Raw genomic sequence first — 25,663 nt, forward strand, 5'->3', positions numbered from 1 at the left:
ATTTAGACTTTGCCCTCTGAACATTAAATAATACAGCTGTACTATAAAAATAATATAGAGATGGCATTATAGAGGACTGGGTATACCTTTGCAGTATGAATGTAGCCACACGTGTTCTGTTTGTGGAGAAAACGTTTGAGTATTCTATAGAAACATTTATATGCCTATAAATAACGTTTCTAGGTTACTTTGCTCAGTATGAACATTTGAGGATATTGTTTTGTCAATTTATTATAAAGACTCCGCAAGGATTTAAAGACAATAACAGTAATATAATCTGCCAGTTGGATTAATAAATTTCCAAAATTGTATTTTGTGTATGGGTGCGGACATTACTGGAAGAATATTACTTCCCTTTGAGTGCCTGCATTTTGTCAGCTTTTAAGAATCAAAGCTGTTAAACATTGCTGGTGTGCGCCATAATTTTCTTTTCCAAAGTTGGGACCTGCCCTACTTCTTTGGAAAATCCATATTTGAGTTGTCCTGAACATGATCACTAATAGACTTTTTAACATTTGTAGAGGGCTTTTTGTTTCCAGGATTTCACAATCATTGCATTTTAATCCGTATGACATCCATGTGAGTTAGACTGATACATTCAAGCATTTAAGTCTCCTGCAGTGGAATTTTGGTGCCAACAGAAGTATTATGATTGGCACTGGCTTTCCTGAATTTCCCAGAGGCCAGACACCTGGAGAGGCTTTCCTTCAGACCTTGGGGTACATGCCAGTGCTACAGCCACATGGGACTGCCTCCTCATTCCTCCTGCTGCTGTACTAAGATTGAGGGACTTCATGCACCAGTAACCCTAATGCTGCATTGACCTCAAAGGAAGGATATGTTTTGGAAGATGCTTAGAGGATCCAATGAACATTTACTTTCTGTGCAGGAAATTTCAACTATTGATACCTCCATTAATTCAACAGAAGTACTTTTCAGTACTGGTAACTTTTACTTAATTAATAAATGAGCACCCAAAATTTCTTTCTTGTGAGTTTGAAATATGTTTAGGCAGGCAGAAATTCTGTGATTTTCTGTGATTTAATACCTAATGATTAAATTATCAACAGTTAAATTCTGTGATTTAATACCTAATGATTAAATTATCAACAATTAAGCATCAATTAAAATATAATTCCAGAAGACATACTGTATGTTTATTGTGCACAGGGAACTGTAATAAACACAGTACATGCATTGTTTTATCCTGACCAAGCTAGAATTGAAACCTAGTTCTGTCTGCTTCCAAAGTCAGTTCTTCAACCATCCTTTCATGGATGGCGATGGATAGTTTATCAAAGTACTGTGACAACATATGGCCAAGGAATGCGAAGGATGGGCTAGATTATGATGGCACACGCTGATTTTCTATTTTTATAAAGCAAAGCAAATCCATGTAAAATAATTGTTCTTATTCACACCATACTTTTATGTATCTTTTCACCTTTCAGCCATAACTTGTTTTAAATAATAAGTATTTGTGTGGTCTTCTTTATTGAAATTTCTTGGAAAGGGGTCTGTGTTTCATTCACCTAGTAATTCTTTTTTTTATTGGTTGTTCAAAACATTACAAAGCTCTTGACATATCATATTTCATACATTAGATTCAAGTGGATTATGAGCTCCCATTTTTACCCCAAATACAGATTGTAGAATCACATCGGTTACACATCCACATTTTTACATGATGCCATATTAGTGACTGTTGTATTCTGCTACCTTTCCTATCCTAATTTGGAAAGCAGTATGGAGATTCCTGGGAAAGCTGGGAATGGAACCACCATTTGACCCGGTTATTGCCCTTCTTGGACTATTCCCTGAAGACCTTAAAAGAGCGTACTACAGGGATACTGCCACATCAATGTTCATAGTAGCACAATTCACAATAGCAAGACTGTGGACCCAACCCAGATGCCCTTCAATAGATGAATGGATAAAAAAAATGTGGCATTTATACACAATGGAGTATTACACAGCACTAAAAAATGACAAAATCATGGAATTTGCAGGGAAATGGATGGCATTAGAGCAGATTATGCTAAGTGAAGCTAGCCAATCCCTAAAAAACAAATGCCAAATGTCTTCTTTGATATAATGAGAGCAACTAAGAACAGAGGAGGGAGGAAGAGCAGGAGGAAAAGATTAACATTAAACAGAGACATGAGGTGGGAGGGAAAGGGAGAGAAAAGGGAAATTGCATGGAAATGGAAGGAGACCCTCATTGTTATACAAAATTACATATAAGAGGTTGTGAGGGGAATGGGAAAAAAATCACCTAGTAATTCTTATAATTGTATGCATTAAGTAACTTTTAAAGCCATAAATGAAATGGATTCTCAGACACTACTGATAAATTAACTTTTAAAGTTTTGTGGGGCTTAAAACACACACACACACACACACACACACACACACACAGTACATGGCAAAACATTCAGATGAAAGAAAAGAATCTCCATTCTATTGAAGGCTTTCAGATCCCCAGTGCTTCTGAGGGTCATTACTAGTTCAAGTTTTTTTGTGGCCCCCTTTCAAAAATATTTAGTGTACATATGGACATGTGTATATTTGTATGGGTATATGCACATTCTTATGTTTCAACTGAATTGACTAACTTGAATGATAATAGTTAAGTCCTAAATATAATATTAATCATAGGACTATATACTCTGAATATATTTTTGTAATATAAATTTTTATTGAATGCATTAAAAATGATTGTATTACTACAAATGTATAATTATGATTGTACTTTTAAGAAACATATACATATGCATTATTAATCATGTCCTTAAAACACTGATATGAATGATATATTCTAATATAAGATGATTACAATATAAATACCTTGATCTCTAGAGTTACTGAGTTATATATGTGAAAAAACTGTTAAGACATTCACTTTAGTATTTAGATCCAAAGACTGCTATCAACTTAATATTTTTTTGAAGCTTCCCTATACCTCCAAATGGCAATTGATAAATGTTGCCCAGTAGCATAATATATTAAGTAACAAGGCATTATTTTGAAGTAAAGGGAATAGCATTATATTTTGTCATAATTAACAATGTTTTCAGAATTACAGAAGATAATATGAGGTTGTCATCTAATTTTAGAAATTATACGTTTCTAATGTTGGTATGATCTATCAAAGTACATTCTGATCTGCCAAAAAAATAGAGAATTTGAGCATCTTGAGTATTTTAATGTAATATTTGCTAATTCTTATTTTTTTTTAAATTTTAGGTTTTAGTATAAAGGCAGTGCCATTTCAGAATGCCATCTTGAATGTGAAAGAACTTGGAGGTATGGCATTTAAAATCCTTTCTGTGTCTCAGTTTAACTTTACCAAAAAACTTGGTATCCATGTATTATATATTACTAAAACATGATAACTTATTCTAGGGGATTTATTTTTACCTTTTCTCTTGATAATATACATTCAAGAAATATTTCTTTCTCTTTTTACATAGGTTTTAAAATTTGTCAAAGATTTCCAAGAGATATAAATTTTGTTTTCTTTTCTATGAATTAAGGAACTACACTAATAGCTATTTATATATGCTCTACTTTTTGGCTTTACTTGTTGAAAACTGTTCTGTTCTTGAATGACACCTGAAAAGAATTTTAGTATAATCAAACTGCACAGGGCACATATATATATGTTTTAGTTTGTATTTATGCTACTAGTTTTGTTGTATTCAATCTTTTTAGAATGTATTTGTTCTGATAATAAATCTTTGCCAGTGGGTCTTTGCTGGCCAAGCACATTTATTGGGTAGGCTGTACCCCAAGGCATACATCACTCTGTCTTCCATTACACCCTCTGTCTGGCACATTTTGGTTGTGTTTTATGTCTGCCAGGGTCTTAACCCATGTAAATAGATTAACAAAGAAATCAGTCAATTCAGTGAACCTACTAAAAATTCTCTAATGGCACAGGAAAATGGTGAGCACTCTGTAGTTTAGTATAATATCAGTGAGTTTAATGGCTTAGAAAAAAGTTCTCTTCCATTTATTTAAAAGCTTTGTGATCTTGACCTTACCCAGTTTCTTTCTTTCTTTCTTTCTTTCTTTTTTAATTTCCACTTCTCCTTTAAGGTCCTTCTAACTGTGACCTATTTTGTAGCCTGATGAAATTGAAATACTGACTTTATGTTGTTTTGGTAGTATTTGATACCTTCTTATTTTTATCTAATGAAATATTGACCTTTTCAGGTGTCTATTTTCAGAGCAGATTTGCCTCTGTCAGTTTTATAGCTACATTTGGCTTTTATAGCATTAATCTTTAAAAGCAACTATGATTGAGAAATTCTGATTTTCCTTAAAAGATTTAGTTTTATTATAATTTTGACACCCAAAATCACATTACCCAAGTGTTCTCATAGTAACATTTTTACGTAAAATTTTAAGTTGCTGTGTTTATTAGGTTCAGTATTAGTTTCTGGTGGCTCTGCATTAGTTTCTGGTGGCTCTTTGCTCCTCAGTGACAATAATATCATTTAAAAATATTTTAGAGCTAGATAACATGTTGTAAAAATCCAGAGAATCAAAGTGTATATGGTTGGAGGATTCTGTTGACCTTAAGTTTGGCTAGTACTTAGTATTACTAGGTTGGACATGAAACTTATTGAACACCTAGCAGCAGGAATAAAAAACTATTGGTTAATTGAGAAGTATTTGTTATATATGATGATTATTTGGATGAAATAAATAGCAAATGTGTCTGGACAGTAAAATACAAACATTTAAAGGAATTTATTTTAACTTTGGCTCTGTGCCACTGAAATTCAGTGCCATGGAAGATTGAATTGAAGGATTAGGGATATAAAACATGAAGATAGGTCTGTTCCCAATTTTAATTTTGTTGAAAGACCTGTGCCCTGACGAGTGTGGTGATGGAAATTACATGGGGCAGGATACTATAGGGTTTGATGGTAATGTTTCAGTTTGTACCTGTTCTGTAATGAGGTTCGGAGATGTAGGTAAAAGAGCTTTAGGGATTGGAGCCGATGTGTTAATTCCAGGCTAATGATATGTGGGTTTTGTGCATACATTAGTACTAAAGAGCACATTTCTAGGAAAAGTTCAGGTTATTTTCCTCCTCTCAACTTCAATAGCTGTCTTTTCAGTTGAGAGACTATCTCAAGGAAAAGGTAGCTTTCAGAGTAGCGAGTATCCTGTGTTCTATCCTCAGAGGTCCGCAAAAGAGGGAGTTGATTCAGAGATGGTTTGTGCACTAATTCATTTATTGAAATATTCTTTTTGTAATCAGTACTATCTATGTCTAAGCCAAGAACACTTGAAAAGGTAGGTTAACACTTGTAAAGAAAGGAAAGGAAGGTTAACATGTGTAAAGAAAATATAATTTTCCTAGAGTTTTAAGTATATTCTAGATACCAAGGGGATCATCCCCAATGTAAGGTTTGGGCATTTAGGAGAATTACAACTTATTAAAGTCAAGTTGTCTGAGCTGCTTGACTGAGAATTTTTAAGTTCAAAAGGAAAGAGTTTAGTGTTTTAGGATTTGGTATGAAGATCTGAAGCTTATATTTACCATCACAGTATTATTTAGAAGGTAGGTTAGTTGGAGTTTAGTCAGATTGTCAATCTGGAGAAAAATTTTGAATTCAAGGGAGAAACTCAGAAAGATAGTGGGTAGAGGTAGGCAGGTAGGGAGAGCCAGTACAGTGATGGCATCTTACTGGGAATGCCAAGTAGTTGTCTTTATCCTTAACTCAGGATGGCATGGCCCCTGTTTCTCCCTGTGAACGTCCTTTCTTTGTTCTTATTGATAGTTCCAAGACTTCCTGTCATTCCCTTTTATAACCTGAAGTTAAATGTTTTATTTTTTCAAAATAGGAGCATAAAGTTCATGCCTTTTCCTATCTAGTAAGAACTGGTAATGGAGGAATAACTATGAGTCATGGAGTTAAATTTAACAACAGTCTATTTGGGGGGGATCTGAGTGACAAACTATGAGTTTGCACACATACCTGATGTGTGTTTGTGTCCATGTATATATATATTATGCATATGTTAACTATATGTAATATATGTGCAGGTAGATTATAGGCTATTATCAATTTTCTGTTTTATGTGTTTCTCTTTTACCTAAAAATTCTTATTCATACCAATTTCTCCCAGTGGGGCATTTTCCTACTACTCACTTAGCCATTGTACCACAACGTGTACCACAGTTGTTTGTCTAGCATGTACCCAGGGGCTGAAAATAAAAGATCTAAAAGACAATTTGTCTTCAACAAATACAGGGAATTAGCAAAATTTTTGAAAATAATGAAACTAAGGGGAAAACACAGAAGTATAAGGTAAAGGATGACACAGAGATAGTGCCGCCTAGTTGTATGATGGGCCCATTTCCTTTTTGCCGTTTTAGAAATAGCTTGCTTTCCTCATCTGGCCTGTCTCCCCCTGCAATCTGCACTGATTATGCCTATCTTTATGTGAAATTAGAACTCTAAATTTTCTTCTGTTTTTCCCTTACTTCCCTTTTTCTCCCTCAGCTTTTCTCACTTTATCTTTGTGACTTCATGCCCAGGGAGTAGGTGCTGTTATTGTCTTACAGACAATGAGACACTGGGCACCAGGATGTGGACAGCTTGAATGACTTAACCAAGGCTACTTGGAGGGGGTGGTGGGGACTGGCCTGCGCAGAGGTGCTTAACCTGTGTATTACATGTGTAAAGCATTTTGCCCAGTGCCTGGCACAAGAGGAGGGCTCCCACACATCATCTGCTGCTGCTTTTATCGTTATCAGCTGCGTCATTTAAGGTCTTCAAGTGTTGGTGTTTTTTTCATTAACACTATATTGATAAAACATCATATTGACAAAACATGAACACATTGCCCTCTCTCAAAAATTTATGGGACTTCACCTCTGATTATTGCATCTGCTTTTGTCATTTTTTTTTTCCTGTCACTCTTTTACATAGAGGTCACTCAGGTCAAACTCTTTTTCAGTTATGGCTCTCACTTTGGGTACTATAGTCCTGCTTCCTTCCTTCAATTTCTTCAACACTGCCAACTAAATCACCCTCACTCATACTTTCGAAACTATCCAGATCTGCTTACAACATTACATTTTCATATTCTTTTTATAAATATGAAAATTTGTATTCCTTAAAATATTTTGTATTCATTATGAATATGAAAATTGGTATTCATTTTTAAAATAAATATTAACAAATGTTTACTGAATCCATATTGAATGCCAGTCTCCGTTTTAGGATGTTGTGGTTATAGTGTAAGAACATTACATCGTCCCTTCATAAACCAGGCAGTAGGCACTAGGGAACCTCTTGTGTTCTTTCTCTCTCTCCTTAATTAAAGCCCAGTCCTAATTCCTGTAGGCTAGAAGAAATTCCTGGGTTAATGCTGTTATACCTGAAGGGATTTCCCAATACTGTCCAGCAAGGGTTTGCTGATCCTTTTGAAGAACATTCCATAGTCCTCAGTAGGCTCTGTAAACTACTTTTTCCTGTATATTCTTTCATTTACATGGTTTTTATTCAAGTTCTAAATCCTTTCTTTTATTTAATTACTCTGCTTTTCTTGCTCTGAATTATTTTTATTTGTCTGGTTGTTGTGTAAGACTCCTAGCAGGGATCCTGCAGAGACAGATGGATTAATCTTTTAAAGAATTTTTTTTTTCCCTTCCCAGTGTCTTGTTTCCAAACCTAGTTTTTCTATATAATTCTGGGCATGCCCATCTTCCTGTATCTCTCTTTCCTTATCTGTGAAATGTAGCAATAATAATTGCTACATCCTATCATCCTTGTGAGGACAAAATTAGATAATACAAGCCAGGTTCTTAGAGTTTGCATGGCTTATAGCTAACATTATGCCAGATTTGCTTTCATTATAGTTACATTCTCACTACTCCCCCAACCAAAAACATTAAAATATAAAAGACAAAATTCAACAAAGCCTTTTCCCACCCATATTGCTTTTTCTCTCTGTGGTCATACTTCAGATAAGGCATTCTTTTCCCACACTGTGTTTTACCTGGTTAAACTGAAAAGCCTTTGGGAAGGGATTACATTGGAGACTTGTTTAGCCACCTAGCATAGTTTTGTGCTCCACATTAGTTAATATGAATTGTTTTTGCCTCTTTCTACCTTACCACCTTTACTTCTGTTTTCAGATTTCACCTGAAAACATCTCTCTGCCTGCCAGAGCCTCCTCTTTTTCTTTTTCTTTTTTAATATTTATTTTTTTAGTTGTAGTTAGACACAATACCTTTATTTATTTATTTTTATGTGGTGTGGAGGATCGAACCCAGGGCCTCGCACATGCTAGGTGAGCAACCTACCGCTGAGCCACAACTCCAGCTCTGTCAGAGCTTCTTACTTGCTTTGGTCTTCTATTTGGCATTTGTGATTTGAGCACATTACCGAGGTGCATGAAGTGTCTGACATTTGGCCGAGTTGTAAGTAGTCATCCGCACCACAGTTATATCGTAGCTCTGATAATTTTTCATCTTAATAATTTGCAGTTCTTAAATCTACAAACATTATTTTTTTTTGTGCCATCTTGTTGTTGTTCTTTTTTCTCTTTTTATTTTGAAATTTTAGAAGTGAATTGATGGAATCCAGAGATTAAAATTTCATTTCTTAACATGTTTGTTTTGTCAGTTATTGATCAGTATCCAGACATTGCCATGTTCCCTAACTGGATTCTGGAACCATGATTGGCTTTGCCACATGACTTGTTTTCTTCCTCTAATATTCTAACAAGTTGTGTCTGAATTGTCTCTATTCTCCCACCCCCAGCCACCATCCCCACCCAGTGTACTATTTGGCAGTCTTGTCTTCACAGTTGACATTAGGAAAGCTGAAAAGCAGTTAGCTGTCTTTTTTGTGCTTCAATATTCATTGCTGTTAGTTGTCAATCAAATGGAAAAGTTCATGAGGATTTTTTTTTTTTTTTTGGCACTCTATTTTAATTTTTGTTTTCCTCTAAAGAAAGGACAACTTTTCCCCTGCTTCTTTTTTTTTTTTTTTTTAAAAAAGAAGGCTGCAAGTACAGTGTGGAAAGTGCAAGTTATATTCCTTTACCGTTTATTTCAGCCCATGCAATAGTAAGTGAATGATTTTGGGGGATTGTCAGCTCAGCCATTTTTTAAAGGTTGTTTCTTTCAGCAGCCAAGCTGTTATATGAAACAGATGTTGACTCTGTCCTGTTTCTTTGTTTGCCTGGAGGAACATGCCTCCTCATAGTGAAAGGTGCTGTTTGTTTGTATCCTGTTAGTTGTCTTTAGGTGCCGTTAATCTGTCCAGGTTATTTGCATTTCTGAATTTCTCCAGAAACTATCCAGGGCAAACTTCTTGACAGGCAACCTAGGGCACTGCTGCCTGTTTCTTTTAATTTCTGCCTTCCTATGCAGGCCATTTGATGTCTGTCACCAAAATAAAGCTTTCTTCCTTCAGAGACTTCTTTTATTAAGACTTACTTTGGAAGAAAGCGTACTCTCATTTTTATACACAACATTTCTCACAGTCCTGTGTATGTTATGCTTCCCCTCCATAGCCCCACTGCCACTTCTTATTAAAAAAATAATCTAGCTTAGTAATTCCAAATTTAATGTAATCCCTGACTCACAGAGTCATGCTATCCTACAGAAATAGGGAAAGAATAAAGATTGTATACACCGGTGAATTGGTTTTATATTAGAAAAGGAAAACAGTGTAGGCAGATAGACTTGCTGGGCTTATTGTGGCCTGTCTTTGAGAAGACAGGTGGAGTTGTGGCAATTTCTTGCTGATACAGGAGAGAGCAGCTGGCCAGTTGAAAGCTGTTCTAAACATCTGCACACACGGGTGTCTGTGGAGGAGGGGGCAAGAATCCATGTCCGAGGCAGAGGTGATGCCAGCACAGGAGTGAGGGCCCAGGAACACCTTAGGACTGTCCTGTGAGTACATCAGAGGCAGCTGTACACGAGGAAATGTAATATTCTTTATCTGTTGTGTAACTTTCTAGAAGAAATGTATTTCAGCAAAGAGAGTGGTGTCTTAAGACCCTCTGCCACTCTCTGCATTTGCACTTCCTATTGTTTCTTTATCTGTGAAATATAAGTTTTAATAAATCACCTCTACTTATTTCCCAAGGGATTGGGTTGGAAGAGAATAGTTAAATTGCCTAAAGCTCCTCAAGAGAGATGCTTTAAGAATAGACAGTGGTATTTCCACTAATTCCCTTTTTATAGTTGTGGATCTAGTGTGATATGTAATATTGAATGATCGAAACTTCTTGATATAGTATTGTTTCCTTATCTAAGAAAAGAACCAGGCCTCTCTGGAATGGGAACAGCCAGTTAACTCCTGGCTCCCTGAGCTTGTACTTTCTCACTTAAGCTTAGGCTATACTAGGGGAAATGATATTGGTATTAAGCCAAGTCTCTTGGATGTGAGTTAAAAGGCCACAGCTATCTGAATTGGTTGAACAGGATCCCAGGGTGGTGGTGTTCAAGCGTTTTTTACACTTGCTAAGGGAAAACTGAGCCAAATAGTCAGCAGAGCCAAATAAATGAATCCAGGGGCCCAGAAGTCTGTTACTGGCTGATGTAGACCTGACCTTAATTTTTGTTTTCTTTTGGAAAAGTGCCCTAGGAAATTTTTAAAAACCTATCTTCCCAGTTGGAGTCTAGTATAGCACATAATAGTCTACTTCTTCCAAGATGGTATACCTAGAGAATGTTCTAGTAGTTAGCTTCTTGGCCTTTTGGGCCCCCACCCCATGCCCATCCCCTGGCAATAGGGATCTCATGTGCTTCTGAAGGTTGCAGCTACACCACTGTTTCCTACTTAGGGGCAATCAGGTCATTTCACGTCTTCCAGCTCTGAAGAACTCACTCATAGAACATCCATGTTGGGTTCTCAGCTTAACTTCCTATCCCTCTCAAGGGCATAAGTATTTCTGTTTCTCCCAGGGGTTGCCATAATAGCAACTAATTTTCATTGTGTATTTGGTTTCATGTGGTGTTGCAGCAACAGCACTGGAAGTCAGAGACCAGTATTTTCCTCTAACAAAACAAGCCATGGGACATTGGGCAAGGCACTTAACTTTTCCAAGGCTGCTTTCTTTTCTAGCAGCCGATGATGCTGGTAACATTTCTCCTGTTTGAGTACCACATAACTAGTTTATTTTTATCTTGAATTCACAGTGTCTCCTTCACTCTAGCCTCTGTAACTGTTAGAGCTGGCCTCTAATCACTGTGCAGAACTGAAGAGCATTATTTGCTTTGTTTTCCTTTCATGTTAACTTCTTTAGTTATTTATTTTTGATTTAGATATTTAGGTAAGTCTTAATTGTTTTGTGTTGTGTGATGCAGGGCATACATATAGAAGGTAACATCATTGATGGCAACTTAACAAAGTTACTACCACTATGCTCTTTAAGAAGCATTACAGTTTGATGTGGTAAGTACTGTAACAGGATTAAGTGCTAGATGCAATTAAGATCATATATAAAGAACAAAGGAGGTTTCACAGAAGAAAAGAATCTAGGAAAAAGAACATACAGAACAAAAGTCATGGAGGGGTTACTGGGTTTGGTTTATGGATGGGAACAGTATAAGAGAGTTATAAAAGCATTGAAAAAAATACTATAATTTTTTTTCTTTTTTGGTATGGGGGATTGATGCTTAACCCAGGGATGCTTAACCAGTGAGCTCTTTTTATTTTTTGTGATGAGACAGGGTCTCACTAAGTTGCTTAGGTTAGCTTTGAACTTGGGATCCTCTTGCTTCAGCCTCCCAGTACTGGGATCACAGGCATGTGTGATGTATACTTGGCAACACACCATAATCTTAAGGGTTCACTGTGTTATAGTTTAAGTTAAGAGGGAAATTTGTCAAATTATGCCCCAAGATGCCAGACTAATGCTATGCAAAATGTTTACATTTTGTGAATACCAATTAATATGATGGGCTCTGAGGATATAATCCCTGCCACACATTTGCATGCATGCACATATGTGTACACATACACATGAGATCATCTGAAGTCCATTTCTTTGGATGTTTGAGTGGGAAAGTGTCACTGGCCATTAATGATTATGTAAGTTCTCAGAAAATGTTGAACTTTACTAGACCCCTGTCATTGGAATGGCAACTCAACAACCCCGGGAAAGGTAATATGTTTATAACAGTTCATCACCTACCAGACTAGGCTTTCAGACCTCAAACGGAATAAAATAGATTTGGATATAATTGTTCAAGGGTTTTACAAATATGTTGGTTTTAACTTCCCAAGGTCTAAAGATTCTATTGACAATGTCTGATCATTTATTCTTGAAAGTCACTGATATTTATAGCATTACTGTGAGAAATAAAAATGAGGAATTTATTATGTGATTAGTTATTTTTTAATACAAGTATGTAAAGTCCTGAAATTTAAGTAACTTACCTGATTGAAAATTAACAGTTTTTTAAAAATGTATGTCTATTTTTTTCTTTCTGGCTCAAACTCTGTATGACCAAGAAAAAAGAAAAAGAAAAAGTATCAGAAAACAAATTAGTGAACCTTAACAAATCTATAACAAAAATAGATTTAATGTGAAATGAAGAAAGGAAAGCAAGACAAAGCTTGATATTCAGACATTAGAAACATGAAATAGAAGGGGAATTCATCAGGATTATTAATCAAAGAGCTCATTGGAGTTATTAATTGGAGCTGTACATTTGGAGCTGTGCCTTTATTTTTCTTTTCTCCTTGGTTAAGTAGTGGATAGCAGCTGTGTTTACCCACAAACTAAATCCTTGAGTGTGGGTGCTAGACCCAGAGAGGTAGGGCAGTGTCTCAGTAATGTTCTGACTGCCAGGTGGGTTAGAAAGCCCACACACACAGGAGACAAGCCACTTGTCTGTCCCCATTAATCACTGGAAACAGGCAGGAGTAAACAAAAGAGCTGGCAAACAGAGATTCTCGAACAAAAGATGAACATATAATTATGATCCACCATGATATGAACAAAATCAATACCACAGAGAAAGATACCAAATCAAAAATCGGGAGAAAAAGTATTCAAAGATTTAGAGGTAATAGAGTGATCAGAAGAAGACATTCAGAGAGCTGGAGAAAGGTTTTGTATTCAAGAGAAAGATTGACAGAACTTAGGAATTTAAAATTTAACGTTAAAATTTAAAAGGAAAATATTTGTTGACACAACTTAGGTGTGCATTAGTGAACATAAAGTCTGAGCTTGAGAATTTTTTTCAGAATGTCATGAAAAAGGAATCCTTTTGAAGTATGAGAAAGAATTTGAGAAACAGGGGGGATAGTTAACAGAAGTTCAAGCATTCTTTTAATAAGAGCTCTAAAAGAAGAGAGAAGAGAAGCTAAAGACTTTTAAATTATCAAAGAAATAATAAGAAAAAGCCTCAAATACTCAATAAAAATATTAAAATTCATTGAGTTCTCTGAATGCCAAACATAATTAACAAGGAAAGTTCCATACCTAAACATATTATGAAGAAAAAGAAATCATTACTGTAATCACACTTGCTCTTCGCACTTTCAGACAGACACACATGCACACACACGAACATTATTTCTAATTTCAACATGGGTGATGTAAGGTAAAGTGAAATTAGCATAAAAATAATTCTTGCTTGAATTACAGAGTGAAATTAATGAAAGGAAAATTGAAGTTTAAATGTGTGTCTTAAAGATAATTAAGGGTAAACATGACCACAATAAAAGTAGAGTGACATATTCATTAATGCATCTTTATGAAAGTTTTGAAAAGTTACATATCAAACCTATATAATAAAATATCTTAGAGAATGGAGTGATACAACTACAGAAATACAGAGGATAATTAGAAATTATTTTGAAATCTTATACTCCAATAAAATAGAAGACATTGAAGGCATCAACAAATTTCTTAAGTCATACAATTTGCCCAGATTGAGTCAGGAAGATATACACAATTTAAAAAGACCAGTATCAAGTGAGGAAATAGAATATGCCATCAGAAGCTTACCAACCAAGAAAAGCCCAGGACTGGATGGATACACAGCTGAGTTCTACAAGACCTTCAAAGAAGAACTAATACCAATGCTCTTCAATTTATTTCAGGAAATAGAAAAAGAGGTAGTACTTCAAACTCATTCTATGAGGCCAATATCACCCTGATCCCAAAACGGCAAAGACACATCAAAGAAAGAAAACTTCAGACCAATATCTCTAATGAACTTAGATGCAAAAATTCTCAATACTTCTGGCAAATCGAATACAAAAACATACCAAAAAGATTGTGCACCATGATCAAGTGGGATTCATCCCAGGGATGCAAGGTTGGTTCAACATACGGAATCAATAAAAATCAATAAAACATCAATAGACTTAAAGATAAGAATCATATGATCATCTCAATAGACACAGAAAAAACACTTGACAAAATACATCACCCCTTTATGTTGAAAACACTAGAAAAACTAGGGATAACAGGAACATATCTCAACATCGTAAAGGCTATCTATGCTAAGCCTCAAGCCAATATCATTTTTAATGGAGAAAAATTGAAGGCATTCCCTCTAAAAACTGGAACAAGACAGGGATGCCCTCTTTCACCACTTCTATTCAACATAGTTCTTGAAACACTGGTCAGAGCAATTAGACAAAAGAAATTAAAGGCATATGTATAGGAAAAGAAGAACTTAAATTAGCACTATTTGCTGATGACATGATTTTATATCTAGAAGACCCAAAAAACTCCACCTTTGTTGAAAACTTCTAGAACTAGTAAATGAATTCCGCAAAGTAGCAGGATATAAAATCAACATCCATAAATCAAAGGCATTTCTGTGTATCAGTGACAAATCTTCTGAAAGGGAAATGAGGAAATCTACCCCATTCACAATAACTTAAATATATATATATATATATTTTTTTTAATTTTTTAATATTTATTNTATATATATATATGTATATATTACATTACTTGGGAATCAACAAAAAGAGGTGAAAGATTTATACAATGAAAACTATAGAACCCTAAAGAAAGAAATCAAAGAAGACCTTAGAAGATGGAAAGATGTACCTTGCTCTTGGATAGGCAGAGTTAATATCAAAATGACCATATTACCAAAAGCACTATACAGGTTTAATGCAATTTTGATCAAAATCCCAATGGCATTCCTCATAGAAAAAGAAAAAGCAATCATGAAATTCATCTGGAAAAATAAGAGAATAGCTAAAGCAATCCTTAGCAGGAAGAGTAAAGCAGATGGCATCGCTATACCAGACCTTAAACTATACTACAGAGCAATAGTAACAAAAACAGCATGATGTTGGCACCAAAACACACTAGTAGACCAATGGTACAGAATAGAGGACACAGAGACTACCCACAAAATTACAATTGTAGACAAAGGTGCCAAAAACATGCAATGGAGAAAAGATAGCATCTTCAACAAATGGTGCTGGGAAAACTGGAAATCTATTTGCAACAAAATGAAATTAAACCCCTATCTCTCACCATGTACAAAACTTAACTCAAAATGGATCAAGGACCTAGGAATTAAACCAGAGACTCTGCATCTAATAGAAAAAAAAAGTAGGCCCTAATCTTCATCATGTGGGATTAGGCCCCAGCTTCCTTAATAAAACTCCTATAGCACAAGAATTAAAACCAAGAATCAATAAATGGGATGGAATCAAACTAAAAAGTTTCTTCTCAGCAAAAGAAACAATCTGTGAGGTGAACAGAGAGCCTACATCCTGGGAGCAAATTTTTACCCCTCACACATCAGATAGAGCACTAATCTCTAAGATATATAAAGAACTCAATAAGCTAAGCACCAAAAAAACCAAATAACCCAATCAACAAATGGGCCAAGGACCTGAACAGACACTTCTCAGAGGAGGATATACAATCAGTCAACAAATATATGAAAAAATGCTCATCATCTCTAGCAATTAGAGAAATGCAAATCAAAACTACTCTAAGATATCATCTCACTCCAGTTACAATGGCAGCTATTCTGAAGACAAACAACAATAAGTGTTGGCAAGGATGTAGGGAAAAAGGTACACTCATACATTGCTGGTGGGACTGCAAATTGGTGCAACCAATATGGAAAGCAGTATGGAGATTCCTTGGAAATCTGGGAATGGAACCACCATTTGACCCAGCTATTCCTCTCCTCAAACTATACCCAAAGGACTTAAAAACAGCATACTACAGGGACACAACCACATCAATGTTTATAGCAGCACAATTCACAATAGCTAAACTGTGAAGCCATACTAGATGCCCTTCAGTGGATGAATGGATAAAAAAAAAATGTGTCATATATACTCAATGGAATTTTACTCAGCAATAAAAGAGAATAAAATCATGACATTTGCAGGTAAATGGATGGCATTGGAGAAGATAATGCTAAGGGAAGTTAGCCAATTCCAAAAAAAAAAAAAACAAATGCCAAATGTTTTCTCTGATATAAGGAGGCTGACTCATAGTGGGGTAGGGAGGGGGAGCATGGGAGGAATAGATGAATTCTAGATAGGGAAGAGGAGTGGGAGGGGCAGGGGATTAGCAAGGATGGTAGAATGTGATGGACATCAGTATCCAAAGTACATGTATGAAGATACGAATTGGGTGTCAACATACTTTATATGCAAACAGAGATATGAAAAATTGTGGTATATATGTGTAATAAGAATTGTAATGCTTTCTGCTGTCATGTATTTTAAAAAATAAAATAAAAAGAATGGAGTGAGAGTTCATTGGGATCAAATACAATTTTTGCATTATCTGAGTTACATGAAATTTTTTTCCATGGGAGATTTTTTTAGAATTTTTTTAAAGAATGGAATTTTTAAAAAGAAATATAAAGAAAGAAAGCAAAGAATATTTGATAAATTAAGCAAAATTTAGGAAAGGAATGAAATAACCAAAAAAGTTATGATGAATAGAAAGCATAAAGCATACATGTATGTATTTGAATACATCTATTTGAATGTCTTAAATTTAAAGGCTTGATTACATCAAGTGTTGGCAGAATGTAGAACTGAAACTTCTACATTGCCAATCGAGTGCAAAATGGAGCAACCAGTTTGGAAAAACGAATTGGCAGTCTCTGGAAGAGGAAAAGCACACCAATCTTGGAGTCAGGCCAGTCTACTCATTGGAGAAATGGAAACTTAGTTTTATACAAAATCTATGTAAATGTTCATAGCAACTGTGTTTTTAATATGCAAAACTGGAAACAACCCAATGTCATTAATTGGTTAATAGAAAAATTTTGGTATATCCATACAACTAAAGACTACTCCTTTATAAATAAATGAACTGTTGATATGTGATGACATGGATGAGTCTAGACATAATTATGCCAAGAGAAAGAAGCCACATAAAATAGTATTCTTATAATGGGATGAGTTTGTATACTATTTACATATAATTCTAGAAAATGAAAACTAATTTTCAGTGATATAACAATCAATGATTACCTGAGAATGGGGGAAGGCAATAAGGGTAGAGTTTCTAAAGAAGGTTTAAAAGGATCATGAGAAGACTTTCAAGCAGGGAGTAGACTTATTACCTTGATTGTAGAGATGCTTTCACATGTGTGTGTATGTAAAAACTCGGCAAACTGCATATGCTACACATGTACAGTTTATTATGTGTCAGTTATACTATAGTAAAGCTTTCAAATATTATATACTCAAAATTAAAAGATATAATCATCTCTGATTAAAAAATGATTGAAAATATATTTTGTGGGAGGACTTTTGGTCCTTTTCTTGGATTGCTTTCCAGTGAAAAGCTATTTCAAATAGGCCAAGGAAAAAGCCACAGCTAATAAATAAATAAATTGATTAATCAATTAAATTTGATGGGGAAAGACTTGGAAATATATCAGTTTATAAATAATCATATATAGCTGAATTAAAATTGAAGGTGCAAATTAACACTTAAAACTAATATCAAAATATTATCAAGTGCATCAATTTAATAGGCAGACTTTTTAAATCTCATTGCTAATAAGACTGATTAATCTGCATAGTAGTGTTTAATTAATAATAGTAATGCTTAATTAATAAAAGAAATATGTACCGCAGACTCACTATACAAAGAGTGAGCAGTTTCTTAGACTAACCCAGTTGTGGTTCATTCTGTAGGTATATTGAAAACCATATTGGTACAGCATCCTCTTCCCAATCTTTGTGGTTTTATTTATAAAAGCTATTCCTGTTGGTAATTTTGCAGTTGGCAAAATGTAGATCCCATAGGAAGTAACAAGTTGTGGGAAAGAACAACAATAGTGACATTAAGATGGAAAAAAAGTATCTTGCTTCCAAAACACAGAAAATTGTGCTTTTGAAATCTATTTTTTATGTATGTATGTGTGAAATACCTTTTGGGGGGGCGTTGTTCAAGAATCTTTGCAGCTTTAAATCATCTTGTCAGGCTGATCTTCCCTAAGTCTTATGTTATCCAGACCATGCCTCTGGTTGAAGTTTTCCAACCAGACCTTGTTTGGCATAAAAAGCAATGTATTTTTCATTTGCATTTTTCCTTGTTTCTTTTTTCCAAGTCTCAGCAAAATGCCTGGTAGAAATAGTTATAGGCATTTTTAGCAAAAATCAATATGCTAACAGGGTGGAACATAAATATGCTTTCTATCTCTGTACTTTGCCATCAGTGATCTCTGTCGAGTGGAGTCACTGCTACTGTGTTCCTTCTTGGGTTTGTTTGGTGGTTTGTCTTGTTTTCTGTGGTACTGGGGATCAAGCCCAAGGCTTCATGAAGTTTTTTTATTTTTTTAGGGTGATGGCAGATTGTGTGTATGTATCTGTATCTATCTATCTATATCTGTCTCTATGTCTTTCTTTCCAAATCTCAGAATGTGTTCATAGATTTTGGTGGCCTAGCCAGAGCAGTGATAAGATTACTGTACAAGTGATGAGCTTATACTTTAGGAACCAAAGGTAGAATGCTAGCCATTCTTATTTTATTCTTCACCTCCAATGTCCTCTAAATATATTTAGATATATTTAGATATATTTTACAAACATTTTATAAGTTGTAGGACCAAGTGCAGATTTCTTTAATGGTGTTATGGTTTGGATGTGAAGTTTCCACCATGTGTGGAAAGCATGGTTCCCAGTGCAGCAAGAATCAGAGGTGATGCTTTTAAGAAATGAGTGGCTCTTGAGGACTACAATCTCATTAGTAAGTTAATTCATTTGATGGATTCATAATTTGAATGCCCTACTGGCTCATAATTGTAGGCAGGTGGGATGTGGCTGGAGGAAGTTGGTCACTGAAGGCATGTCTTAGGGGCCAGGGACAGATATAGCCCCCATTCTGTTTTTACCCTCTTTCTGCTTCCTGGCTGCCATGAACTGAGCAGCTTTCCTATGCAATGCACATTCTACCATGATGTTTCTTCCTTAGAGCCAGCCAACCACAGACTGAATCCTCTGAAACTGTGAGCCAAAACAAACTTTGCTTCCTTTAAGTTGTTCTTGTTAGGTATTTTTATCACAGCCATGAGAAGCTAATGCAAATAGTGATAGGTTAAGAACCAAAATGATTATGCCTCAAATTTAGAAAGGTAGAAAGGTATTGAAATCTTCTAGGCATATCTCTGAATAGACTTAAATTTCCTAGTCATTTGTTACTCTCTCTGTTTCTATCAAAACTGAAAAGAGGCTGAGGAGGAGGATTGGCAGCAGCACCTGACAATTCAGGGTTGAAATCCAGATGACTCCCCCTTCCCCAAATTGGAAAATATAGCTCTGTTAGGGTTCCTTCAAAGGCTTCTTTTCCCCTTTCTGAGTTTGTTCTGTAAGTCAAAATCATCAGTTTAGTTTAACTGTTGCTACAACTTTTTTATTAGTTGTTCAAAACATTACAAAGCTCTTGACATATCGTATTTCATACATTTGATTCAAGCGGATTATGAACTCCCATTTTTGTCCCGTATACAGATTGCAGAATCACATCTGTTACACATCCACTTTTTTACATACTGCCATACTAGTGTATGTTGTATTCTGCTGCCCTTCCTATCCTCTACTATCCCCCTTCCCTTCCCCTCCCCTCTTCTCCCATCTTCTCTCTCTACCCCATCTACTGTAATTCATTTCTCTCTTGTTTTTTTCCCCTTTCCCCTCACTTCCTCTTATATGTAATTTTGTATAACAATGAGGGTCTCCTTCCATTACCATGCAATTTCCCTTCTCTCTCCCTTTCCCTCCCCCCCTCTCGTCCCTGTTTAATGGTGATCTTCTCATGCTCTTCCTCCCTGCTCTGTTCTTAGTTGCCCTCCTTATATCAAAGAAGACATTTGGCATTTGTTTTTTAGGGATTGGCTGGCTTCACTTAGCATAATCTGCTCTAATGCCATCCATTTCCTTGCAAATGCCATGATTTTGTCATTTTTTAGTGCTGAGTAATACTCCATTGTGTATAAATGCCACATTTTTTTTTTATCCATTCATCTATTGAAGGGCATCTAGGTTGGTTCCACAATCTAGCTATTGTGAATTGTGCTGCTGTGAACATCGATGTAGCAGTATCCCTATAGTACGCTCTTTTAAGGTCTTTAGGGAATAGTCTGAGAAGGGGAATAGCTGGGTCAATGGTGGTTCCATTCCCAGCTTTCCCAGGAATCTCCATACTGCTTTCCAAATTGGCCGCACCAATTTGCAGTCCCACCAGCAATGTACAAGTGTACCCTTTTCCCCACATCCTCGCCAGCACTTATTATTGTTTAACTTCATAATGGCTGCCAATCTTATTGCAGTGAGATGGTATCTTAGGGTGGTTTTGATTTGCATTTCTCTGACTGCTAGAGAAGGTGAGCATTTTTCCATGTACTTGTTGATTGATCAACTTTTAAGACAACTAAAAAAAATTCACTAGGGGATTTTTGACACTGAGGTAGCAAGAATGACATTGTAAATAAAAGTAAGAGCAACATTGAACATAAGAGCCTTTGCATTAGGTGAAATTGCTTTCTACAAACATTTCCTGTAGTTCTTTTGAAGGACTGGAGCTAAGAGAAGGACCCCAAGGCCACTGCCCTGTTATCATTCAAAATAAAGGAAGCCCAGGCAGGACAAAATGAATGTGCACACAAATCCCATAGACTGAGAACCAGATGCTCAGGTATAGGAACCTTGTTTTCTAACTAGATAACTATTATCAGCCTTTGTCTTGGCTTATGTTTAAATTGACCAAAAAAAAAACAAACAAACAACAAAAAAAAAAAAACAAGGCAACTTTCTCTCCTCCCTCTCCTCCTTTTAGAGTTCAGTGCCTTCTTCTAGTCCTGTTTCAGGTAGTTGGGTGTCCCAGTGCTTTGAGTCTTGGAACTTCTTTCTATTGGTCTTTTAATCTCAGGTCTTAAACTACTTGATCTCATGTAGGAGTCAGGGGACAGTTCCTTTGTCCCATTACTCCCTGGACCTAAAACAGCATACAGCTTTCCTCTGAATGAATCTTCCCACCTAATGCCTTCTTTCTCCTTCAGGCTTGTGAATTTCTTTTTTCCCCTCTTTTGGTCAGTGGAGGAAAAAAAGGAAAAAAAATATCAAAGAACGGAAATTGTCACTTTACCTTGATTCCATCTTTCTGAAAGAGATTATAGTATAACTGTTAGGGGGATCTTTGTTCCAGCTGATTTCTGCCCTTCTTTCCACTGATCTGCTCACTTTGAGTCTAAAGGTATTTAAGAAAAAAATTGCATGAGGGAGTGAGGAGTGGACTTGGGTTTTTACCTACCAAAGCTTTTATCTAAAACTGCTAGATATATTTCTTTATGATTGATTTAATAAAATGGGGCCATTTGAAAACAATTCTATTGTGATTTTCAGCTTTGGTAAGATAAAGAGAAATCCTATTTTTATTGCCTTATTCAGCAAGCATTGAGTATTACCCAGATTTAATGGTCCTAACTAGTTTATTTTAGATTGCTTAAAAAAAAATTCTCCATTATCATAGTGCCAGGAATTGAGGTTAATTGATTTTGACACCACTCTGACACCTCACCACCATTATCATCCATAGGTACTGTACTTTTGGAAAAAGATCAATAGAATCTAGTCATCTGTCATTTAAAATATTACCGAGATCCTCCTTTTTGAAAGACATATGTAGTTGTACTCTGCTTGAAGAAAACCTTATATATAATAACACAGATATGTATATTTTAGGCTTTACTAAGTAATTTTTTAGTATTACAAAAGAATTTTTGGTTTTTTAAAAAATGTTTGATACCAAAGTTTCCTCAAATATTGAAGTTCCAATATATTTTAAGTTATTTGTGCTATGTATTTTCCACACTATTTAAAGCATAAGACAAGTCTAAGATTCTCTTTGTATTAGTCATGGAGATGTTCTGCTTATATTCTTCACTCATCTCATTTTCCTTTAGGAAGTTTCCTCTCTTAAAATTATTCTAGTTTGTGTTACTGTATTTTGGAATCCATTCCTAAAACCCATCATGCACAGCCATCTTGTACAACCTTAACTTCATGTTAAATTTCTTTGGTAAAATTCTCTGTAGGCTGTTGTGGGATTAAAATGTTAGATACTCCTCCATTTGTCATCTAGGATGAAACGTCTCTATGAATAAGGAAAAGAACAAAAGATTAATGGGTATCAGATAATAAAATCTAGTAATTTTGAAATAGAGTCATTCTTTTCTCATATCTTTTTGTCTTAAGATAACTACCCCAGTCTTATCTTAGTTTATTAATTAGAGAAGCTAAAATGTTAACTTGGAGTGAGTGACACTGTGGCTATTAACATTTTTACATGTACTGTGGTTTTCTGTGTTTGTTCTCTTTCTTATTTTCCTAATGGCTTTTTCTCAGGTAAGGGAGGATTAGGCTGCCATTCTAAAGAGGAACCAACTGAGAATGAAATAAAATGTGTGGGTAGCCCAAAGTGCAGTGCTCCATTTTAATATAGTGTGAGCTGTGAGGCAGAAAGACAGGACTCTGTGGACTCATCCTCCTTGCAGAACATCTCTGGGAATTGTGTCCAGGGAGTTCAGTGGGGTACGTCAGTGGCCAGAGGAAGACACAAGAGGGCCAGGACAGAATGACCCTGTGCGTCATTTGGCCCACATGTGTGCTGACCACATAAACCTTCTTTGGGACTAGAAAATGCCTGACTAACCTAGAATATATCACTGTGCTTATTCCTGGCCCTGTTCTTGTTTTTAGTGTGCAGTGGGTGCTGTTGCAGTGTTTGAGTATTGCTGCAGCTTGCTGACCTGGGGGAGCCTCAAATGGGGTGAGGGCGGGTAGTTATCTGCTGCAGTTCTAAATCAAATTTTAAAACAACAAAACATTTTAATATCTGTGTCTGGAAGGGAAGTGTTTGGAGCCGTGCAACTGGCAGGCAGGAGACTAGGGATGATTCTCGGGCCAGTTTTAGACACAAGCTGAACTCTACTAAAAGAAACCCAGGCAGACTCTCCTGTCTGGCTTCCCAGTAAAGTCAGAGGGGACAGTCCTGGCAGTACTATAGATTTGTATGCTGGGATAGATATACACTACAAAACTTTCAGCCCTGTGGCTATAAAAAGAAATATTTTTTATGATGTCTTCGTTGTTTAAGAGCAGGCTTTGAGTTTTGTTTAACATTTAATTCCTATGCAATTCAAAAACCAGAATTCTATCTTCTTGAGTGCTTAAGCTCTTTCAGATGTTTTTATTGTGTAACATTTTCTCCAGATTCTTCTTTTAATGTATGTTTTTTTTTTTTTCTCACAATCTGTTAAAAGATCAGTTTGTGTGAATCTTGACACTATGATGCTATTTCATGGTTTTAATTTGAATGTGAGTTGTTGCAGCTGGAAGCATATGATTAATGGCACAGACTTGTTTGTCACAAAAGCAGATGATATTTTACATTTAGTCAAGATGCATTGAAAACTTAACTTGTTTGTATTTTAGTGGACCTAAGTCATATTTTAGTTCACTTTGAAATTCTGCTTATCATTTGGATTGATCTTAAGCACACAAATGTGTTGTTATCTCTATTATGTAACTGACTATTAAAGGTATTTTGAAGATGGTTTGGAAAAATTACATATTAAATATAGATAGTCAGCTAGGTAACCAGATATTTTTGCTGAAAATGGTACTAAATGAATCAGTGAGTCTGGGAGTTGGTGTGCACAAAAGGGAGTGGTTTTAGAATTTAGAAGTTCATACTTGATTGCTTACATATTTTTATTTTTATTTTGTTTTTACTGTTTACCCACATAGTTAGATGATGGTCCTGGTCTCACTTGCCTCTTTCCCTCTTGGAGAGTTCTGACCTATGTGACACACAGAAGTGTCTACAGATTCTTCACCTGCACTGTAGAGTTCACACTGGGTGATGGGTACATTTGCTGCAGTGGTCTAAGCCAACCTCCTCAAAAGCAGTGTTAGAATGTGGCATATGCAGGGCTGGGATGGTGGCTCAGTGGTAGAGCGCTTGCCTAGCATGTGTGAGGCACTGGGTTTGATTCTTAGCACCGCATATAAATAAATAAAATAAAGGTCCATTGACAACTAAAATGTATTTTTGAAAAAGTGTCATATGCAGTCTTTTTCATAAAAGAGTTTTACAAATTATTTGAGGTCTCAGTCTACTTCCAGTGATTTTATCTCCTAAAATAACATGAAAACATGTTAAATCAGCTGTTGCTTACTCAAACCTGATAGGCTAAATAGGTATTCTCTGTTTTCAGATCTCTGGCATGGGACTAAACAGTTTCAAATTGAGTACTTGCATGGTGAGGAAGCTAGGGTCTCAGAAAGCATGTATACACACCACATTTGAAATGTTTTAATTATTTCAATTTGTTATAATGTACTAAAATCTGAATTTTATTTGTTTGCTAAAGCAGGCCCAGTTCCATCTGATGGAGCTATACTAATGCTTACATCTTCCTATGCAGTAATTCAAAAGCATCAATCTTGCTGTCATATACTCTGAAACTCCACATAGTTTTTCTAAACTAAATGTTTTTTGTTAAGCTATTTTTCATATGATAATGGTCTGAATGTCTATCACCATCCTGGTTCCTTCTTCTGAACAAGTTGTAAATTGTGGTTTCTTGTAAATGTGAGCCCAGAGGTGTGATGCTGTAGATGTGGTCTGAACAGTGAGGCTCATCTCTTTTCATCTGGCACTGTTTTTCTTAATACCAATAATACAAACTGTAGCACCTCATTGGCTCATATTGGATGTGCCATTAAAACATCAGATGTTTTCAGTCAGATCTTTCCCATTCTTTTCTTTGGTTGATTTTTTTTTTTAATCTCAAGTACCAGACATTACTTATATCTGTATTAAATTTCATTGTGTAAGCACTGGCTCATTGTTCTAGCTTGTCAAGAACTTTTTGATTTCTTTTTTATTTTGTCATCTAACATGTTAACAGTTTCTTTCAGCTTTGGGCCCTCTGTAAATGTTGCTATGATATCTTTAATGTTTTTGTTCAATTAAAATGTATAAACATATATTAAATTGTCTGCTCTGTGCTAGTCTCGTCCTCCCTGTTCGGGGTATCAAGATGATTTGAATATAATCATTTCTTCAGGGAGTTCACAGACTGTAGGGAATAATAGACATGTAATTATATAACTATAATGCAGGGTGATAATTACTATAATAGAGT

General features: G+C 35.6%; 1 protein-coding gene across 1 annotated transcript in view; it reads left to right on the plus strand.

The window, feature by feature from the left end:
• The window catches only part of Arl15 (ADP ribosylation factor like GTPase 15), a 393,453-nt gene that overhangs the window by 147,756 nt on the left and 220,034 nt on the right, over positions 1-25,663 (plus strand). Inside the window, exon 3 of the mRNA XM_048800049.1 lies at positions 3,247-3,306. Within this exon, the coding sequence (XP_048656006.1) occupies positions 3,247-3,306 (60 nt within the window). The remainder of the gene's footprint in view (positions 1-3,246; positions 3,307-25,663) is intronic.

Source organism: Marmota marmota, unplaced genomic scaffold (genome assembly GCF_001458135.2).
Source record: "Marmota marmota marmota unplaced genomic scaffold, marMar, whole genome shotgun sequence".
NCBI lineage: Eukaryota > Metazoa > Chordata > Mammalia > Rodentia > Sciuridae > Marmota > Marmota marmota.